Raw genomic sequence first — 19,503 nt, 5'->3', positions numbered from 1 at the left:
TTTTACAAGAGACAATCAACAAGTGTGTAAATATGTTGTGCTAACTTTTAGCGTTATGGAAGCAATGTTTTGCTCATAAGCAAAGGCCATCATTACAAGCCTTTTTTTTTCCAGCATTGTCTTTAACTGCCCAGCAGACAAGAGACAAACTGCTTCTCCTACTTCTGGACCTGACAAACAGAAGCCGGTACACTTTGTGCTACACCAGCTTAGCATTTCTTAGTCCCCACAGCTGGCACCACATTTTAGATATAATGCACAGATCCGTGACAATAACAGCAACTGTGAGAATGATTTTGCACAGTCCTGGTCTATTTGTGTCGCCGCGAGGTTGCCAAATTTAAGCCCGCGCACCCGATGACGCCACTAGCATTGCTGAAACGATACAGCTGAGTTGGGCGTCAGGGTGCTTTCAGCACAATGTAACAGGAGCTGAAACTCCAAAACGGGTCCCGCTGTCCAAGCATTCAGAGGGGCTAGCATGTGTGCCGTTGCGCAGTGCTACAGAAGTGGGGAAAAGGGATTAGCAGGGCCAAGGTTTTGCAGTATGTGAGGCAAGCACAGATGTAGGTTGAGGCAATATATTTAGAGGAGGGTGGGTGCACACGTATTCCTCTATGACCTAGCAAATTGATGCCCAAAAAAACTAACAGGAAAAAAAAAATAAAAAAGCAAGGGCATTTCCTTTCACAAAAACATTCAGCCTGTCGATTCAGAGAATCCATTTGATTGTCTTTGTACCGATCTCTGTTGACCAACAAGCAGATGCTTCTCAGCATGGCCCCTTCATCTTCAATAGAATTGAATCTGGGCCCTGCTTTGCTTAGACACAGCCCACTTCGAACAGCTTGACCAGCTCTTTGCAGTCAGGGTCAATAAGGTCAGCTGGTTTCTCTCCATTCTCATTCTCAGCCTCTGCACTGGCACCCAGAGAGAGTAGATACCTGTAGAGAAAAGTGCTGTCACTTACTGAGGCCTACAACACAACTTATAACACATGTGAGCTTAAGTATGGTGGACATATCCAATACTTTTACAATATAATGTATGATATATGATGTATAAACCAAGCAAATGCTTTATTTATTATTATTAAATCAGGCTTAATCCTTATACTAGTAGGCTGCCATGTTTAAGGCGGCATCAAATGGTTGCTATTTTTTGTCCACTGAGCGAAGAACAGCGAGCTATATATATATATATAAGTTACCACAAATATCACTTTTTGCCTTTCCAGCTTTAGCTATAGCGTGATATTGCAGTCTTTTTTTGCAGTCCATACAGTACCAATACATTACACCATCCAAGGGCAGCAAAGGTGACCTACTAATAGCGAAATTGTGTTTCTAATAATTTAGAGATTTCATTTGGTTAATACATATATTACAGTAGTACTGGACATGTACACAATTTAAGGCCTGCAAGTCTTAACAGCCCTCTATATTTAAAAACTAGAATGGTTTTTAGTGAGAAGAATGTTATCTGTTGCTATCTATACCCAGAGTCATCCATTTGTATATTTTGCTGTCTGTAAATCGAGTTACCATGGTGACAGTCCCCAGTGATGCTTCAAAATGGCGGTTTCAACAACCTGTCATCCATTGGTTTGACCTATTTCATATAAACCCTAGCGAGAACCCTAGCATTGAACCATATTATGCTGGATCAATTGATATCCTACATCACTGCTACTTTTATTGTAGTACGATCTACATGTTCTACAGAGAACATCTCAACTCTCACATGTGTGAAAATGGTCTGTTCTCAGCAGGCTAAGTTAAGCAGCCTCAGAAGGTAAACTTCGTCTGACATTTGCAATGACATTTTTTTAAACAGGATTCTATGACTATGATATGTATGAGCTTGACGCTACCGTGCAATCTCAGGGTAGCCGTCGCTGCAGGCCATGTGAAGGGGTGTCCAGCCATCCTCATCCCTCTGGTGAACATCAGCTCCATACTTTATCAGGAGCTTCACACACTCCAGGTTCCCTGAGAGAACAGCTTCATGGAGAGCTGCCATGCCTGTGGTGAGAAATAAGTCAAGAGCAGGCCAAAATAACTTTGATTGGAAACAAATGGTTATACTCAATAAAGCCACAGGAGAATGAGTACTGGTTCCAAAAAGAGCTTTCAGCTGATAAAGATATGTGTGAGTATAAATAGTCTTCAAAGATGATATAACGGTTATTTATCAGTTAATCTATGTCCTCCTAGAGCTTTAGAACCAAGCTAAGAACCACTGGAAAGCCTTTATTTGTTTTGGGGAAGGTATTTTTAATTTCTTTTGCCGCCAAAAGCAAAGTTTTCTTACCAGACTGAAAAATAGTGTCCACTCGTACTTTCCTTGCTCTCATGAAGCGACCAATCATTTCCAGCTCTCCATGCCGGACATGGTCCTGAAACAAAACGTCGTTGGTGAAGCGTACAGCCTTGGCGGGTTTGACCACTACAGTGGGAGTCCGTTGGGCAGGTGCGCGGTGACTGCTGCCTTGCCGTGTGGGTTTGCTAAAGACGGGTGTGTAGGTGGAGGTGCTTTTGTAGGCGGGGGTGTAGGCAGGTGGGGTGTAGTGCGTTGCAGTGTACTTTACGGAGCTGTAGTTGCTGGGTGAGTAGGAACTGGTGGAGTAATACTTCGGTGTGTAAAGGCTAGGCGTATAGTGCGTTGTTGGGGTGTATGTGCTGTGCCGTGTGTACTGGGACACCGGGTATTGGTAGCTGTACTTCATCCCTGCCGTTGCCACTCTGCAGCCTGCCCCCTCTGCTCCGAGGGCAGGAGGAGGCAGAAGAATTCCAAAAAAAAAAAGAAAAGGTCCCCAAGAAAGGTCCCAAAATGTTAATCCTTTGCACCCTTCTAAGGTCCCTCTTGGCACTCTCTTCAGTGGATGTCCACCAGAACAGCACCAATATTCCCTCTGAGCAGACCTCCAATGCTTCTTTAACACACTTCCTGAAACCAGCTCTTTCTTTTGTCACTTGGTTCTGTATCGTACTTGTCTTAACTTGCTTGCTCTTTCCTCTTGACTATACTCTTTTTATCTTTTCCTGCATCCACTTGTTTGGGAACATTTAATGCACAGTGTCTTGTGCCATCATCACTTTGGGTTGCCTTCTGCCTGTGCAGGCTTTGGCAAGTCCCTTTATATTCTTTGTAGGGTTATTTTGGGAATGCTGTTCCGTGTATCCAGTGACTTCAGCACAGCAGCGAGTGGTTGCATCAAAGCCACTCCTGCATGCCCGTCACATGTGCTGCAACCTTTGACTCGCCCCCATTTAACCCATTCAGAAACGCATGGCAATACTTGCAGCATTACAATATGATAATATCGCAGGCCCATTCTTATCAAGGGTATTGGTAAAAGACTGCTGATCAGGGATCAACTCATCCTGTCTATTTGAATATACACTGTTGGAAATGAGGATTGGTTCTGGGGAACTCTCAAATTGGTATATAAGGTTCTTTAATCTTTAAAATGGCTCATTTTAGAGAAACCTAACAAACTCCAATTTCTTTACAGTGGTGGGGATCGAGGTCAGACTCCACAAAGTTTCCCCATACAACACCCTTTATGTACCTCTCTTCTATATATGCCTTAAAAGGTATGTTTTAGGCCAAAACCATCTCTCAAAACACACAGAACATTTTTAATCATTTAATTAAGTTATTGTGATGCAGCTTCACGGGGCAATAAACAGGGTTTGGGTTCTTAAAAAAACATCAACAAGAGTTGGCCGTCTATGGTATTGCTTCTATGGCATGGCTTCTATGGCATGGCTTACGCTTACTGATAGAGGGATAAGCACAACCCCTGATCATAAACAGAGCTTTAGAGCACATAGGCAGTCGGTGAAAGAAATGGACGTTTTACAGCGAGTGCGTGCCTCCAGAGCCTTGGAGGTGCACATGTGATCTTTTTAGAACATTCTGAAAGTGCCATTAGTCATGCCCTTTCCTGCTGTTCTACAGTCGTCAGGCAATATTACAAGTCATAGAAATAGTACATGCTGTCTGTCCATTAGAGTCACAGGAGGAGCATAACAAGAGGTTATCTTAAACATTGATTAATCTCATATTGACATTAATGAAGGAATGGACTAGGAATATGATCTATACCAGTGGATAATTAAACGAATGTGATGGGTTTGAATGAAGGGCGTATGTTATTCTAATCACGTGTTTTCATTTATAATGGAAACAGTAGCTGGGGGGAATGTAGCTTAAAGTAAGACGTAGGCCTTATGAACAAGAAGTATTATATCTTCACTGTTAAAAAGTATAATATCCTTAAGGACCTTTAGGGGTTCCTTAATTTAAAACTGTGGTGGACCCTTTTAATGAAGATTTGGAAGAACCTCTAAAAGTTCCTCAAGAACAGTGTAAATTCTACTAATGTCTAGTTGACTCCTTCTTTTATTTTACATTTTATAATATATTATTATATTTGACAAATATAGCATTTATATGGATAGACCCCAGTTCCAATTTGTGTGATCTAACCCCAGTCACATTTGCTCACATATCAGAGACAGGTTTTGTGTCCTAAGTCTTATGAGCCCTAATTAATAATATAAAAAATAATGTTTGGTAAATGCTTAAACTTCATGAATCTGCAAGTCAAGATCTCACATAAATCAGTGTCACCAAGTTCAACCCCTTTCTTAACATGGCATGTCACATGGTGTGGCTTAACAAAGTGATTTTTTTAGATTTCAATTTGTCTACATATAGCAGGGGTCAGTGGTGCTATTTAAGGGAAAGTCTGGAGTGATGTAGACTGACTGCTTGTGCCAGTTGCCACAATCGTCCAGCCATCTCAAGCAATTTTTCCATTCCAAAGTTTTGGAACACATAGCTCTTTAACATGCATTTAAAAAAATGTTTTGTGGGTTTGCAGTATCTTGTTAGATAGAAAGCTGATTAGAGCTTGCTAAAAAACTGAAGAAACAAGTGATAAATGTGCTACTTTTAATACTATCACTTTGGAATTATGACGAACACATCCAGTGATTTGTGTGTCTTATTTTACTTAATTTACCTAAATGACTTAATACTTTAATAATACTAATAAGTTACTAAGTCTGAGGATCTTCGTTGGACTAGTCGGGTGGTTTGGAAGTAGGAAGACCTCTTAAAGGTTCAGCCTACTCAGATGGGCCTTAACAATGCCTTACTTTACACAATGAATACCTTGTGACTCATCTGTACTGTAACCTTTTAGATGTTTGAGACCACATGTGTGCCAATATGGGCTTTTAACAGTAGTTTAGAAAAGAAAACTGTCCAACTATCATCCATACCTACTCTTTATATATATATATATATATATATATATATATATATATATATATATATATATATATGTATATACATCCATAAATAAATAATAAATATTATAAATAAATACATATATTTACAAATAAATAAATAAAAGGAAGGAAGGAACTTTATATTTCCAACATGTCAGCAGGCAAAAATAAGCTAGCTAGCAATGTTCCTCAAATTCATAAGATCATAACTGCACATTCTGCAAAAAAAAAAAAAGAAATGTCATTGATCAAAATCTTGATCTTGTGAAATGCTAGAAAAAGGTCTGAGAGACTCCTTCTTCCAAAATTTGGACCTGCTGCTAGTCATTGGTCATTGGTGTGTGTGGACTGTGCTCCAGACGTATATACACTGCAGCTGTCCTTAAGGAGCTCAGTTATTGGAGAGTGCCAGATCGATCTGGATTTCACAGGCCTTGCTCTGGGGCTTCAGCATTCTACAGAAGGCGATGCCCAGCCAAGAGGAATAGCAAGAACATAGTCCACTGTCCCTCTTCCCTGAGGCTCATATTAACAGCCAATCATTGACCTGACCAAAAGAGAAGCATGGTGCATAATAATAGTATCCTCTCACAATCAAACAAAGGTAGTAAAGCTAGGTATAAAAGGAATTTGACATATATGCAAAAGACTGTGTGGACATCTCTTTTGATTAGTATAGTCAGCTGCATTAATGTGCACCAATTGTTGATCCACATGTTCAAACACACATAGCTTCTATAATCTGCATGGAAAATCATTGTCAATTGAATGGGATGCTTTAGAGCAGCTGCACATCAGACTAAGGTCACCATGCCCAATGGCAAAAGTGTGTTAAAGGGGCACAAAGCCCCTCGCAGTAGGCTGCAGAGCAACAGAACTGTGTTCTATGATTGGATGGAGCTCCATCCAATACCTTTAGGATGGGTTATTGGGCCGTTTGTGACCTAGAACTAGAATTACGTATCCAACGTCAGTACATGGCAGTTACTGCAGCAGAGGGGGAACAAAATTCAACACATGCCAAATGTGTTCTATTGGATTCAGATGCATTACCTGAAGGCCACTAAATACCACTGGAGTCATTGTCATGTTCATAAAACCAGTTTGAGACAACCATTGCTTTTTATGCATTCATACAAGTGCTACCAAAGTCTTACAGTCTTCCCATAGCAGCCTCAGCTTTCTGTTCTTGGCTGACATAAGTGGAACCTGTTGTAGCTCATCTGCCCTTAAGTTTGAATGTGTTAAGCTTTTGTACAGAGTGATTACCTGAGTTACTGTCCCTTTTCTGTCAGCTCGTACCAGTCTGGCCATTCTTCTCATCAACAAGGCAAGGAGTTTTTTTATTGGGCAAAGTCTACAATAACAATTTATTTAAATTACCACAATAGAAGCACAAAATGAAATCTGCTAAACCACATATCAGGCCAGTGTTATTCTGCCAGACCACAGTAAAAGCTAAACTCTTGCTTAAAACCGGCATACCAGTAGCTGAAGGTAGACCAAAATGTGTGATAAAACATCTAACAAAGCTTCTATCAGCTCATGTTACTAGTAAATACTCCTTGGCCAGGACATGGCTTTAAGCTGGCAATCAGCAAAGTGCCATCAAGAGTGCCGGTTCGATCTGGATTTCACAGGCCTTGCTCTGGAGCTTCAGCATTCTACAGAAGGCTGAAGCCCAGCCAAGGGAAATAGCAAGGACATTGTCCACTGACCCTCCTCCCTGAGATCCATATTAATAGCCAAGCATTGACCTGACCAGAAGAGAAGCATAGTGCATTATTGTCCTATTGGCATCAGTAAACACAGGTAGTTTTATGCTAGCTTAAAATGTATATAGTGTGTAGTTCTATGTACAACCACTAAATTAAATTAAAAGAAAAAAAAAATTGACATATATGCTCAAAAGTGTGTGGACATCTCTTTTAATGAGTAACGTCAGCTGCATTGAGGTGCACGATTGTTTACCCGCATGTTCAAATACATGTAAGTGCTCCAGCTCCAGTACCATCAAACCTTCTTCTTTTTGAACCTTCCTCTTACTGCATGCATACATGTGTCCTTGGGTTGCCAGCACTTTAACACCAAAATCAGTATACCTACACTGAAGACAAGACATTCACATTTTCTACTGTCCACAATGTATCAAGCCCTTCTGGGCAACCCTGTGAGTGAGTGAGATACGTGCATGTGGAAAACAGTGCCTTGTGGTTGACATATTGACCGTATAGCTTCACATTCCTACTGTTTTCACCTAGAGTCAGGAGTGTGTGGACGCGCGATACGTGACCGAGGGCTCATGTCTAGACTAACAGAGGTGAGAGTGATTGGATGTTTGTAGCTGCAGGCTGTGTCTTTTGACACTTGGCTATCATATTCCACACTCTCTTATAAGGCAGTGTGCATAGAGAGGTTGAATGAGCTCCACCCACCAGTGGGCCAGGAAGGCACATGATGGGATGGAATGGGTAGTTTGTCTTTGCAGCTTGCATCACTGTTGGACATGTGCCAGGAAGTTGTGACCCCTCACACTAAGGGGTCACCAGCACACTTTAGGAACACTATAGATAGTATTAGCCCTCTTTTACACCTCACATCGTAAAGGGTAAACACCACATAATTTTTTTGTGGACTGTATAAATAAGGGGGCAAGACAATATTAGGGGTCCAAAGTCATTAAACCCTCTTAAAATAGGCAGCCTTATCAGAAATAGTCCAGTCTTTTTAATTGGTTAAAAAAGGGTTTTATTTAGCTCTGAAAAGGTATACCTTTTTTACATCTGTATAAACTCCCTTTTGCTTAGAGGGTATTTTTTCTGTTTATTTACACAACATGTACATGAGAGCACTGAATAGGAAGGGGTAGTTTAAATCTGAGTGATTCTTTGACTCAATGTCTTTTTTGGTCAAATTATCTAGAAAAGGTTTCACCAATGCCAGAAAAAATCAGCATAGAAATGTTGTCATGGTTTTAATAATAAGAATAATAAGAATAATGATAATAATTTTCTAATTTTCCAGCATTGTATGCAATGAATGTATTGTTCAAAATGCCTAGCGAGTCCCTTTTGGACCCTAGCACACAACAGCATAGATGATATCACTGCTAAATCAGCTGAATCTAAAAAAGTAAGTAAGAAAAACCCACTGTAGAAAATATAGAGGATCCATAAGTGATAAAAAGCTGCCAAATGAGAAATAATTAACAACAATACTCCCAACACAAATCTATTGTCTGCTGTAACAGGAAGCCACCTTTAGCAGCACCGGATGTTGAATGTGTGAAGAATACTAATGCCAGACCACAAGCTCAGTTATCAATGAGCAAATTGATGATCTAATTTCTAATCTATGTTTTCTGTTAAAGCAACATGAGGTAGCAATTATACTTTAACTCCTCAACTCAGAAAGGCTAATTACACACTAAGGTGTATTATTCAGTAGCTACAGGGACTTCTCTACAAACTGGTAGGGCTATTCTCTGGTAATAGAAGTTTGCAATAACACGTTTGGCCCGCCAACGGTCTATAGGCTGCTTTAAGGGGTTAAACTAACAGCTTAAAAATCATATTTAAGGTACACTGAAATGTAATCGCAAGAATAGTGCCTCTTTCTTCGCAACTCCGGGCCCAGAATGCTGCTACCTACACTATGTAATATTTGTGTAAAATTCTGAAATATTAATCTACAGTGTATGAACTCTGAGTCCCTATCGTCGCTATCCAATTAAAATGGCAAACATTTTCCTACATTTGAATGGAAGTCAATATAAAATAAGAGTTTATTCCAAGTAAATCTGTCCCAGTAAATCTGGTTGTGAACTTTATGAATCTGGCACATAGTCCTTTATGTTGTGCTTGTGTGTTCTGTATGCTTGTAGGTATGTTCTGTATGTACACTCTGGTCGTACAGAACCATTACAGCTATTCAGTTCATTACTTTGTGTCAGTAGCTTTCTGGTTGGGGCTTGAATTTTGACTGGAGGTCAGCCTCTAAATCCAGCCTCTGAGGTACAGACAGGGCCAGTGCTAGAGGCATTTCTGCAGTTTACAACCTGTCATAGAGGCTTATCTGTAAGTACATGCAAGCCATTGCCTGGGAAAGCTTTTATTTCGGTTCTCTGTGGACGAGGGATGGTGGCTGACCTCATATCACAGGACAACATTTGAAACGCAGCAGTGGATTGTTGATTGGTCTACAGAGGGCACAAAGACACACCGGACACCAGCTCTGTAGTTCCTGGAATATGATCCAGGTGTAAAATTCTCTGAAGTATTAATCCTCAGCTTTGTATATTAGAAGGGTAGATGTTAGTGTTGTCAAGGGCAACGAACTGCGAACGGCATTTAAAGCACGTCTGCTCTTCGAATGTCTGCATGTTGAAACGAATGCCACATAAACTTTTAACTTGAATTATCTGACCAATAGAATGAATACTTGGACACATCTACACAACTTACACTGTACAGATATGTCATCTCATATCTGCTGCTTGTGGCCCAACAATCTGCTCCGATGTGGAAAGCCTCCAGGGGTTATGGGTTTGTTCCTCGCTCTGGTGTTTGCTGTGTTGTCTGTGTGGGTTTTCCTTCAGGTACTCTGGTCCTAAAAACACACATGGTAGGTAAATTGGCTTTGCTAAATTGTCTGTGTGTATAAGGGGTGTTCCTGCTTAGCACATAATGATTCTGGGTAGGCTTTGAACCCAGATAAGATTCATAAATTAATATTACTATGAGCTTAATAAAGGCCTACTTATGATTTCAGTTTTTTTTGCAATGTGCGCTGTTTACGTTATTGTAGTGGTTTCATCCCAGCAAGCCAAAGCACCTCCCTTGCCAACTGCTGGCTAGAGGTGTGTTGCCAAAATGCAAGCAAGTTTAAAAGAAGAGTACAAGTGTATACAGTGTTGCAGTGGAAATATTGCAAGTGTGTGCATATTGCTGCTGTCCAATGAAAACCATGGGCCTCTCCATCCTTTGAACCTTGGAGCTGCTCTGTACACTGTGTTAATAATTTTTAATTAGAAATTTACATTTACATTTCTAAACAGCTAATTCCATCCGTTTTATTAAACACCCATTTTGTCAGTATCTAAATACTCATGAACCCCACTGTACCTGCTTATTAAAATACCATCACTTACAACTCAAAGCACCATCCAGCTAAAACAAGGACCCATTAAAAATGTTCTTTAAGGCTTCAAAGGGAAAATGAGTGTAACATGTGTAATGTTCTTTGAAGATGCTTCTAAAAAAAGGTTCTACGTAGCATCAAAAATAGTTCCCCTATTGTAGAATCAAAGAACCCTTTTTACAGTACTGTATAGAACACTGTTGCTATGAGGGAACAGATTCTGCATGTATAATAGCTACTCCACCCCAGCAACAAACACAGTTGGAGCCTTTTGATTAGATGTAGTTGTATTCAAGGGCACAGGAAGTTCAAGGAGTGAGACATTTGAATCGCAGCATCATGACCATCAAATGGAGCAGCTTAGGCCACGACTGCCGTGCTCTGCAAGTTGGATCCAGTTACGCCTCTCGTATAATGCCAAGACCAAAGTGGAGCTCATATCTAATTCAGGATCTGGTAATCCAGGGCTGGGTGGAAGAGGCTAATCACTTTGCTGTAAAGCCAGGGGGATACTATGCTAGCATGAGATCATTTAATCTAAGCAGTAGTTCTTCCACTCTGGGAGCCAGGCTACCGTTAGCTACGTGTGAATAAACTACTTTGATTACAGACTTCATCTCACTTCAGTGAGAATGCATGCCGTGATTTTGTGTTCTGATGTTGGACTAGCTGTGATCAGCATTTGATTGCATGTGCTTTACAGGAATCGATTCATCACATACTCCAGAAGCAGTTAATCAGCCAAGACATATCAGATATCTGACGTGTGTTTCCTAGGTTTAGAGAAGGAGGTGCTAACTCATATTGCTAACAAACTCTGAATTTGCCTTCGGTCACATCTCTGTCAATATGTGCCAGAATCTACCGCACCACTCAGCTCTGTGGGGAAGTTTTACTTTTGTGTTTTAGACAAAAGTAAACCATATTGGGATCCAGACCACACTGATTTCAGGCAAGTAGTTACAGAGATGTACAAAAGTCTGATTGTAGCCTATGAACATACATAAACACGTTAACATAAACTGTCCCTACATTCAGTTATACCAAGCAAACAAGTTTCAGCGTGTCTCTAAGTTCTAACAAACGTAAACCCACCTAACAGTAAAAAAAAAATCGTTAAGGTGATTGGTTCTTTTGAGTGATAAAACAACTTTCAAGAAAATGAAATATCCCTCACTTTGTCTGGGCAGAGTTCTCCACACCCTTTTGATCAATCAGATGACTTTAATTTATATTTGTATATTTATATTTGATCACAGACCTCACAGTCACAAATTTACAGCACAACTTCGATAGAAATGGAGCTTACAATCTAAACAAGCCCATCTCTAGAAGTTCATTTGACCCATATTTGGAAATATTTCCCTATAGGGTCATTCCAAAACCTAGTGGGTGACTCACAACTGCACACAAGTCAGCTGAGCAGTTTTAAGAGCAGTTTTACTGTAATAATGTAGACAATTAAGCTTTTTTATTTATCTTGCTGGTTTCAGTTCCCTTAAATACACAACTGGCAATTCTATAAATATACGTATTACTTATTTTTTGCAAGATTTTAAATTTTTTTTATGAAACACAAAAACTAATAAGTTACAGAAACATGACAGATGCTTCAGCCATACCTTAATGATATTAAATATATATATATAAACATGAGCAACTTCACTGCTTAGGTAAGATCATGAATATAATGAATATATGTAATGTCAATCTATGCAACAGTGTTTTGATTTAGAGGTTTGATTTTTTCAGTACTAATTGAGATGCACCTAAAGTTTCTGTGGTGCAACCAAAATTCTGCACACCACTAGTTTAAAACTAAATAGATTAAATGTATGGTTAAGGACAGATATACACCCTAACCTACAATCGAACTTACATTTAACTGACTAAAACTGGCTAATTCTAAGAGACAAAGATGAATAATAGAAAAAAACAAGATAGAACATAGTAATGCAATGAATTATTAAACCTCCACACACATTATAAGTGGGGGAAAAAAATAGAAATGTAGGATGTTGGCCCTACTTTTTTCAAGGTTTTATGGTTAACATAGGAAAACGGAAGCATCAACCTACAGAAGGAGAGTCTTAAAGCAACATTATGCAGCATTTTTATTTTATTTTATTTTATAACAGCTTCAGAGTTATTTGACAGTAAAGCTCTACTGAATTGTCAAGGGGCAATATGTGTCTCTATCATTGCCTTCACTCCGGGCCTGGCTTGTTGCTAACTGCACTATTTAACATTAGTAAAGCGGGCCTAACACTACTCATGAGAACAGTGAGAACACTGCAAACCGAGTCATATTTCTATGGTATTCTGTAGTATTACTCTACTGTGTCATCCCACATGGTTCTGCATTTCTCTTATAAAATCCATGTGTTTTCAGTGCAGAGAAGTAAAAGTGATTTATTGAATTGGAGCCCAGGAGCAAAACATACCAATTCTCCATAATGCTGCTTTAAGGCATGGTCACTGAATGCAGACCCCCACATCATCAAGCAGAATCTGTGTAGACTAAATTAAGCCTAGTGCTCGGTCAAACAAGGCTGGTGCACACCTGGCCCTGGGTGGGTAGAATGGTATGTTGCCAAGCTTGTTAATCTTCTAGTCACATGTACATGTTTTCCACTGGGGTTCCACTGACAAGAAATAACACTCACTATTCCTTGATCAGCATATTGGGAAAGACATGGAAAACATACCATTGGATTTATCTAACAAATAAAGTAGCGTGACCTCCAAATGTTCATTTGTAAGATTTAATAGATTTAATTCACATAAAATGAAGCTAGATGCAAAATATTTACCAAATTATAATATATAAAACATAAATCATGGGGTATAAGTGGGGTATAGTGAATTAGGTCATGTCTTAGATTTAGCTTACTATGATAGATCACTGTACTGATATTTTCTATGATTACTGCCTTCACTGATGCAACAGTTTCTCATTGGTCTTTGGGTATTGCCTAATGTTTTTACAATGATTTTCACACATATGTAGCTAAGCTATGTATAATCTATTGTTTCCTGCCCACTCATATAACACTTGAACAGTAATTTGAATAGAACAAAGCTGAGGATGTCCCTGATTCCTCTCGCCAACCAAAACAAACTCATAAATCTAGGATTTCCTACAGAGAGAATCACACAGGTTATAGGTATTAGCTTTTTATCATGTGATAAAGCATGTATTTGTAGTCTGCAAGGCTCCACTGTGTCCACTGTTAGCTATGTGGAGATTGGGCCAAAACAAACTGACGCCGAGCTGGTAGAGACTGCTTGCTCACCAGCAGGCTAAAGCTAAACACGGCCAGCTGCTGTTTTGAAGCATAGCAATCATGTATGTGTCTGACTTCACAGGATTGGTGGGAAGGAGAGGCCGCGGTGTAATGTTTGTTTGTGAGGGGGTACAGTTACCTACTCCGGGCCAAAAAATATAGTCCGCAAAAATAAAGGTGGGCTGGTTTCGTAGCGAACATACAAATGGTAGTTTGCAACCTGCTGCAATTGCAATATTCAATATTTGTGTTGGATACAGATGAAACTTGGCCTCCACCTTTAACCCATCCGATCAGTGAACACACACATACACACTAGTGAAGACACATGCGAGGAGCAGTGGGCAGCCATTGCTGCGGTACTCGGAAAGCAGTGAGGGTTAAGACCCAACTCAAGGGCCTAACAGTGGCAGCTTGCACAACCTTGTCATCAATAGCTCAGTGTTCTGACTGCTGAGCCGCCACTGCCAGTGCCCAATTATCATTAACCTTCAGCCACAGGTTGCAAAGGACATCTTGTAAACAGCTTGGACAGCAGCAAGCACAGGGAGTTAAGAGGATAGAGGAAAGTATGGTGTTTAGGGGCAACTTTTTTTTGATACTAAAAATATGCCATAGCATAAGCATTTACCAATGGTTTAGTCATTATATACTACTGTACTACTGTCTATTAATGCAATTTAATCGTAGTTAAGTGACCTAAAAACCATGACCTGCAGCCCACTACAAACGGCGAAGGCATGTCCGGTTGCAGAATGATTGGCAGTGGCATAAAAATGGCAATGTAAACACCCTCCCCCTAGTAACATTGCCATTTGTGATTCACTCTGTTAGAAATCCTAGATTTATGGGTTTGTTTTGGTTGGCGAGAAGTATCAGGGATGTCCACAGCTTAGTTCTGTTCAAATTAAAGAAGCTCATAAGTGTTAAATGAGGGGACAGTACACAATAGATCTTAGCTATCTTAGCTACGTATGTGCGAAAATCATTGTAAAAACATTAGGCAATACCTAAAGACCAATGAGGAACCCAATATTTTTAGGTAACAGACAAAGTAGATATAAATAGATAAAATAAATAAATAAATAAATAAATATATATATATATATATATATATGTATATATATATATATATATACATATATATATATATATTTGTATGACGCTGGGTAAACGAGTCAGTCGCTTGCGGATGTGTAAAGCTTGAGAGAGAGCGAGCCTGAAGACCAGTACGATACACCAAGGTTCAATAAACAAATTCAACAGGGCAGATAAGAAATAGACAAAACCGTAAATAGAGACACAATACAGGGTCAGAACCAGAAGAGCAAACAACCAGGCAAACAAACCAGAAGGGCAAAACCAAGAATCAGAAAAAACGATAAATAGGTACTCAGTACGCGAGAAGACAATCAAGAATAACAAATGTTCAGTAGACAACGAAAAGTTGGCAATACTTCGTAGAGAAATAACCAACTTGAACATATGTGTATATATATATATATGTATATATATATATATATATATATATATATATATATATATATATATATAAACAGGACGATTACAAACAGGCGAAGCAGATCAGTACTCTGTGAGCGGGGAAACAGTCTCTAATTGGTTGTGGTGGATGACAAGGTGTGCTGGATGTTATAGGGTGAGGAATTGTTGGAATTGGAGTCCAGGCGATCGATGGGTACAAAGAGAGACGTGACAGTTGGTGGCATGTTTTGATAAAGTGGGGAGGCTACATTTCTTATGTATTTACTGGATCTGACTGATATACAGTGTTTAATCATAGAACTTAAAGAAAATTTCGGCATGAAGCTGAAATTCCACTTTAAAGCAACATTCTGCAAGTTCTGGACGCACTGTGTGCTGGGGAAGCAGGTTAGATGAACTAGTGGAATTATCTAGTGGAATCAAAGTAGGTAACATCAACACATTGCTAACTCAGATGGGCCAAATTTAGTCCTGCCCAACTTAAATCAGACAGAGGAGAATTATTTAGAATTAAAATAGCATTAAAAATTGTTCCACGGAATAATAACCCACAGAAATTATTTTTTTTCTTTGTAAAAGGGTCACAGTATATTTATCACAAAGCAATATATAATAGTTAGATGAAATAGTTATCCTGGAAATAAGTAGACAGGGGATTGAGGTCACAGGTCATCTATTGTATCAACAAAAGTCTGGTGTGGCTACAGGCTTTTTGATTCCAGCCAAGCAGGAGCAGACGCCTTATAACTAATCAAAAAAGGTACAATGAAATCTGCCTCTGTTTTACTGGCATGAGACCCTGCAGCCACTCCCATTGGCCACCAATGGTATCTAATATCCTGCAGTTTGAGGAGTTCAAATGCTATGCTAATGTGCTGGGCTGGGTTAAAGCACCATTCTGTGAGAATTGGTATTTCTTGCTCCTTGGCTCCCCCTCTGGTCAGGAGGTGTAATTTGAGCTTTGAGCCACCAGTAGACACACTTTTCACAGCATATGTCGACAAGCTGATAAAGAACCGTCAATGAAAGTAAAACAAGCATGTGGACTGAGGTGGTAGAGTAATATTACTGGCTGTGCTGTCTGTTATATGTAGGTGAAGCATCAGCATGATTTTGAAGCTGTTATTTTAAGGTGAAAATGCTATTTAATGTTGCTCTTATGCTAACATTATTTTGCTTGCTAAGAAACTGCACCTGATCTATCCTAGCAGTAACCTTTTAAATGCATAGAAAAACTAATATATTACATTTATAATGCTACAGCTAACAATGCAGTTTTTTCAATGTTCTGTAAAGCTTATTAGACAGCATGAAATAGACTCCTAGCAGAATTGTGGCTGTCGATGTTCTACAGTAGACAGCTTGACCCAATTACATAACACAGATATCATCTGCAAATGGAGGATGACCTATTCCAGGCCTCTCTGCTTTTCCTCGTGCTCTGTCCCGCTGGGAGCATTTCAAGGAAAGCCGGAGGTAATATGAACAGAAAGATAGATTGGGGCGATATAGTGATGACAGGATGTCCTGATGGTATCGACCTCATTAACAACCAACGAGACTTGGCTATCCGCAGGCTTCCTCACGTCACTGAGTGTTGTCTCACCGGCTACTGCAACAGGTGCGAGGCATGAGGACTGTGACCAGGATGAGCCTAAAGGCTTGGCCAGGTGATCTGCTACATGAAAGGATACATAGGGGAGTTACATGTGTGGTCTAAGTTTAGGTGGCTTGATCACAGCTCCACTGGAGCTGCATAAGAGTGTGTCAATGGTACATGCATTCCTGAGATTGAACTAATGACAGTGTGTCAGGTTGAGTAATTGTGTTTGTGCCAACAGTGAATCTGGCTATGGTCCATTTCAACACCTGTCTATTATGCAAGGCCTCCAGAATAAGAAATAAGGGCAAGGAAGGATGAGTGCTGGAAAATTAATCTTAGGGAGACTTGCTGTTAATTCTTTTTCCATGTTTCATTACTAGTAGCAATAGTAGGTTTTCTGAGAATTGAGCTCACACAAAATTACATATTAAGAATAACCATTGTAAAAATAACTACGGTAGTAGTTCTTTTTTTACTGTAGTCAGAGAGGGTGTAGTCAGGAATGGTGAGAATCGATATTGTGGTCCGATAACACTTTCCTGAAGACCAGTGTTCATAAAGCTACACCTTAGCACATATCTACACCTGTATCTACACATGCCTGGTATGTATGCTACCTGTAAGGTAATGAGTGATGAGAGATTGACTGTAAAACTCTGATTACTCTACTGCATGCATTTTAAACACCAGCCAACAGGCCTGAAAAACAAACAACAATTATTATAACACTATATTAACTCTCTAATATATATATATATATAGAGTAACAACAAATGCAACCACAAAACCAAACCAAGCTGCTATATGATAAATGATGCCAATGTTTGACCTATTAAAAAAATCAAGACATGCAGTAATAAAGGCGATGGCATTTTGATCATTTTTTCTGGATCTGGACGACCATATCTCATATCACATGTTCATGTTCTTAAGACAAAACACTAGATTATCAATCAAGCTAAAAATATTGCTGTACTGCTATACTGTACTGAACTTGGCATATGACAAAATTGAACAGAAAGATGAGACAATGAAATGAGATTCCTTCCTAAAGTTTATTCCACATTTCCCCATTGATTTGATTTCTAGCACCAGAAATGTTGAACTTGCAATGATCTATGGCTAGTGACATTAACCCTAATTACCATTTGGATTACCATTAAATCAGAATCAGAATCTCTTTATTTCACCAAGTATGTTACACATACAAGTAACCAAAGAACACAGATTATTTACAGTATTGAACTAAAGGAAAATTACACTAAACAATAAATAGGATAGGGAATAAATTTCAACCCACCATGCACTGAGCTGCTGGAACACCACTGTGAGTTTTATATATCCATGAACTGAGATGCTTCAAAATCAAGTCCTTCTAGCTTGACAAACGTTAGCATCTGATCATGTACAATGTACAAAGAAAAAGCCTTCTGGATGATCAGATGAGACAAAGATTACATTGTTTGCCCACAATTAATAATGTTTCGACAGTAAATGTGAGGCATTAAAGCAACAGTATGCAACATCATGTCACTTTTTAAAAAAAGTAAAAGCCTAAAATGATGTAAGAAAGAGAATAGCATCTCTATTCTTGTTATGTAACTTTGGAGAAGCATGAGAACTGCGTAACACTGTGTAGGCTGCATACTGGTATAAAATCCGGTAATAGTAGCGCTCCTCAACCACAGTGCACACTGTAAACCTCAAAACATACAACTGAACTGTACCAAACCGGACTGAACAGCTATTTGCACTCTGCTATTTGCACACCTGTACAGATGTTCTCTCTCTTTCTGTAAATATTCAGGTCATCTGTAACTTTCTATATATAATATTTTCTACTAAATCTGTTTTACATCTCTTAGCTTCTTCAGCTCTTGTTACCTTTAGTACTTTTTACTTTTAAAAATTTATCCCCTATCCTATTTATTGTTTAGTGTAATTTTCCTTTAGTTCAATACTGTAAATAATCTGTGTTCTGTGTTTTTGTTACTTGTCATACGTGTTGCTCTCACCAAGACAAATTCCTTGTATGTGTAACATACTTGGTGAATAAAGAGATTCTGATTCTGATTCTGACATTCTTCTTTCACTCTCATTGCCAGTTCTGTATTTCTCTACAGTGTGTCCTTCTCTATGGAGTGGATCAAAGTGTGAATTCCATTTCCTGACTGTAGGGGGAGCTCAGGAGCAAGAAATAACAATTCTCACATAATGCTGCTTTAACCTATAAGAACACTCGTTGAGAAGTATGGTGGTGATATCATCATGCTCTGGGGCTGTTCTGCTGCTAGTTGAACTGATACATTGCATGTTACATGTTATCTTTTATTTACTGTCTGGTTTTCTTGCACATTTCCAACACAATTTAATAATTAATTTTCTTCATTTTTTGAAATAATAACCACTAGGTGATATAATGATTAGTGATATAATGACTGTTGACTGGTGTTTAAGGGGTTAAGCCATTTGGGCATTTAGTGTACAGTGATATTTATGAGATTCTGTTCTTTTCAGATAATATGTCACACTGCTAACTGGGACAGTATCAAACTGTTATACACACCTTGGCCTCCAGCTCAAGTGGGTAAAAATATTCTTCAAAGTTAGCATATCAGCTTCAATTACCACAGTAAAGGAGTGTTGTGTGTCTGTGTGTGGTGAA

General features: G+C 39.1%; 1 protein-coding gene across 1 annotated transcript; it reads right to left on the bottom strand.

Annotated features, from left to right (window-relative positions):
* Window positions 1–823: 823 nt before the first annotated feature.
* Window positions 824–2,728, bottom strand: ppp1r27a (protein phosphatase 1, regulatory subunit 27a). Its single transcript, XM_072693004.1, has 3 exons — window positions 2,314–2,728; window positions 1,874–2,024; window positions 824–944 (listed from the first exon to the last, which is right to left on the bottom strand). Exons 1-3 carry the CDS (start codon window positions 2,726–2,728, stop codon window positions 824–826), a joined length of 687 nt encoding a protein of 228 aa, XP_072549105.1.
* Between the last annotated feature and the right edge of the window lie 16,775 nt (window positions 2,729–19,503).

This window comes from Salminus brasiliensis, chromosome 12 (genome assembly GCF_030463535.1).
Source record: "Salminus brasiliensis chromosome 12, fSalBra1.hap2, whole genome shotgun sequence".
Lineage (NCBI taxonomy): Eukaryota > Metazoa > Chordata > Actinopteri > Characiformes > Bryconidae > Salminus > Salminus brasiliensis.
Note: the sequence above shows the minus strand (reverse complement) of the source record. Positions and strands in the feature narration are given on the sequence as shown.

Excerpts from the sequence above, each read along its gene's own strand:
- ppp1r27a (XM_072693004.1), bottom strand. The coding sequence starts at position 2,728 with ATGAAGTACAGCTACCAATACCCGGTGTCCCAGTACACACGGCACAGC. Across the intron at positions 2,025-2,313 it reads GGACACTATTTTTCAGTCTG|GCATGGCAGCTCTCCATGAA; the intron begins GTAAGAAAACTT and ends TTCTCACCACAG. Across the intron at positions 945-1,873 it reads GGCTACCCTGAGATTGCACG|GTATCTACTCTCTCTGGGTG; the intron begins GTAGCGTCAAGC and ends TTTTCTCTACAG.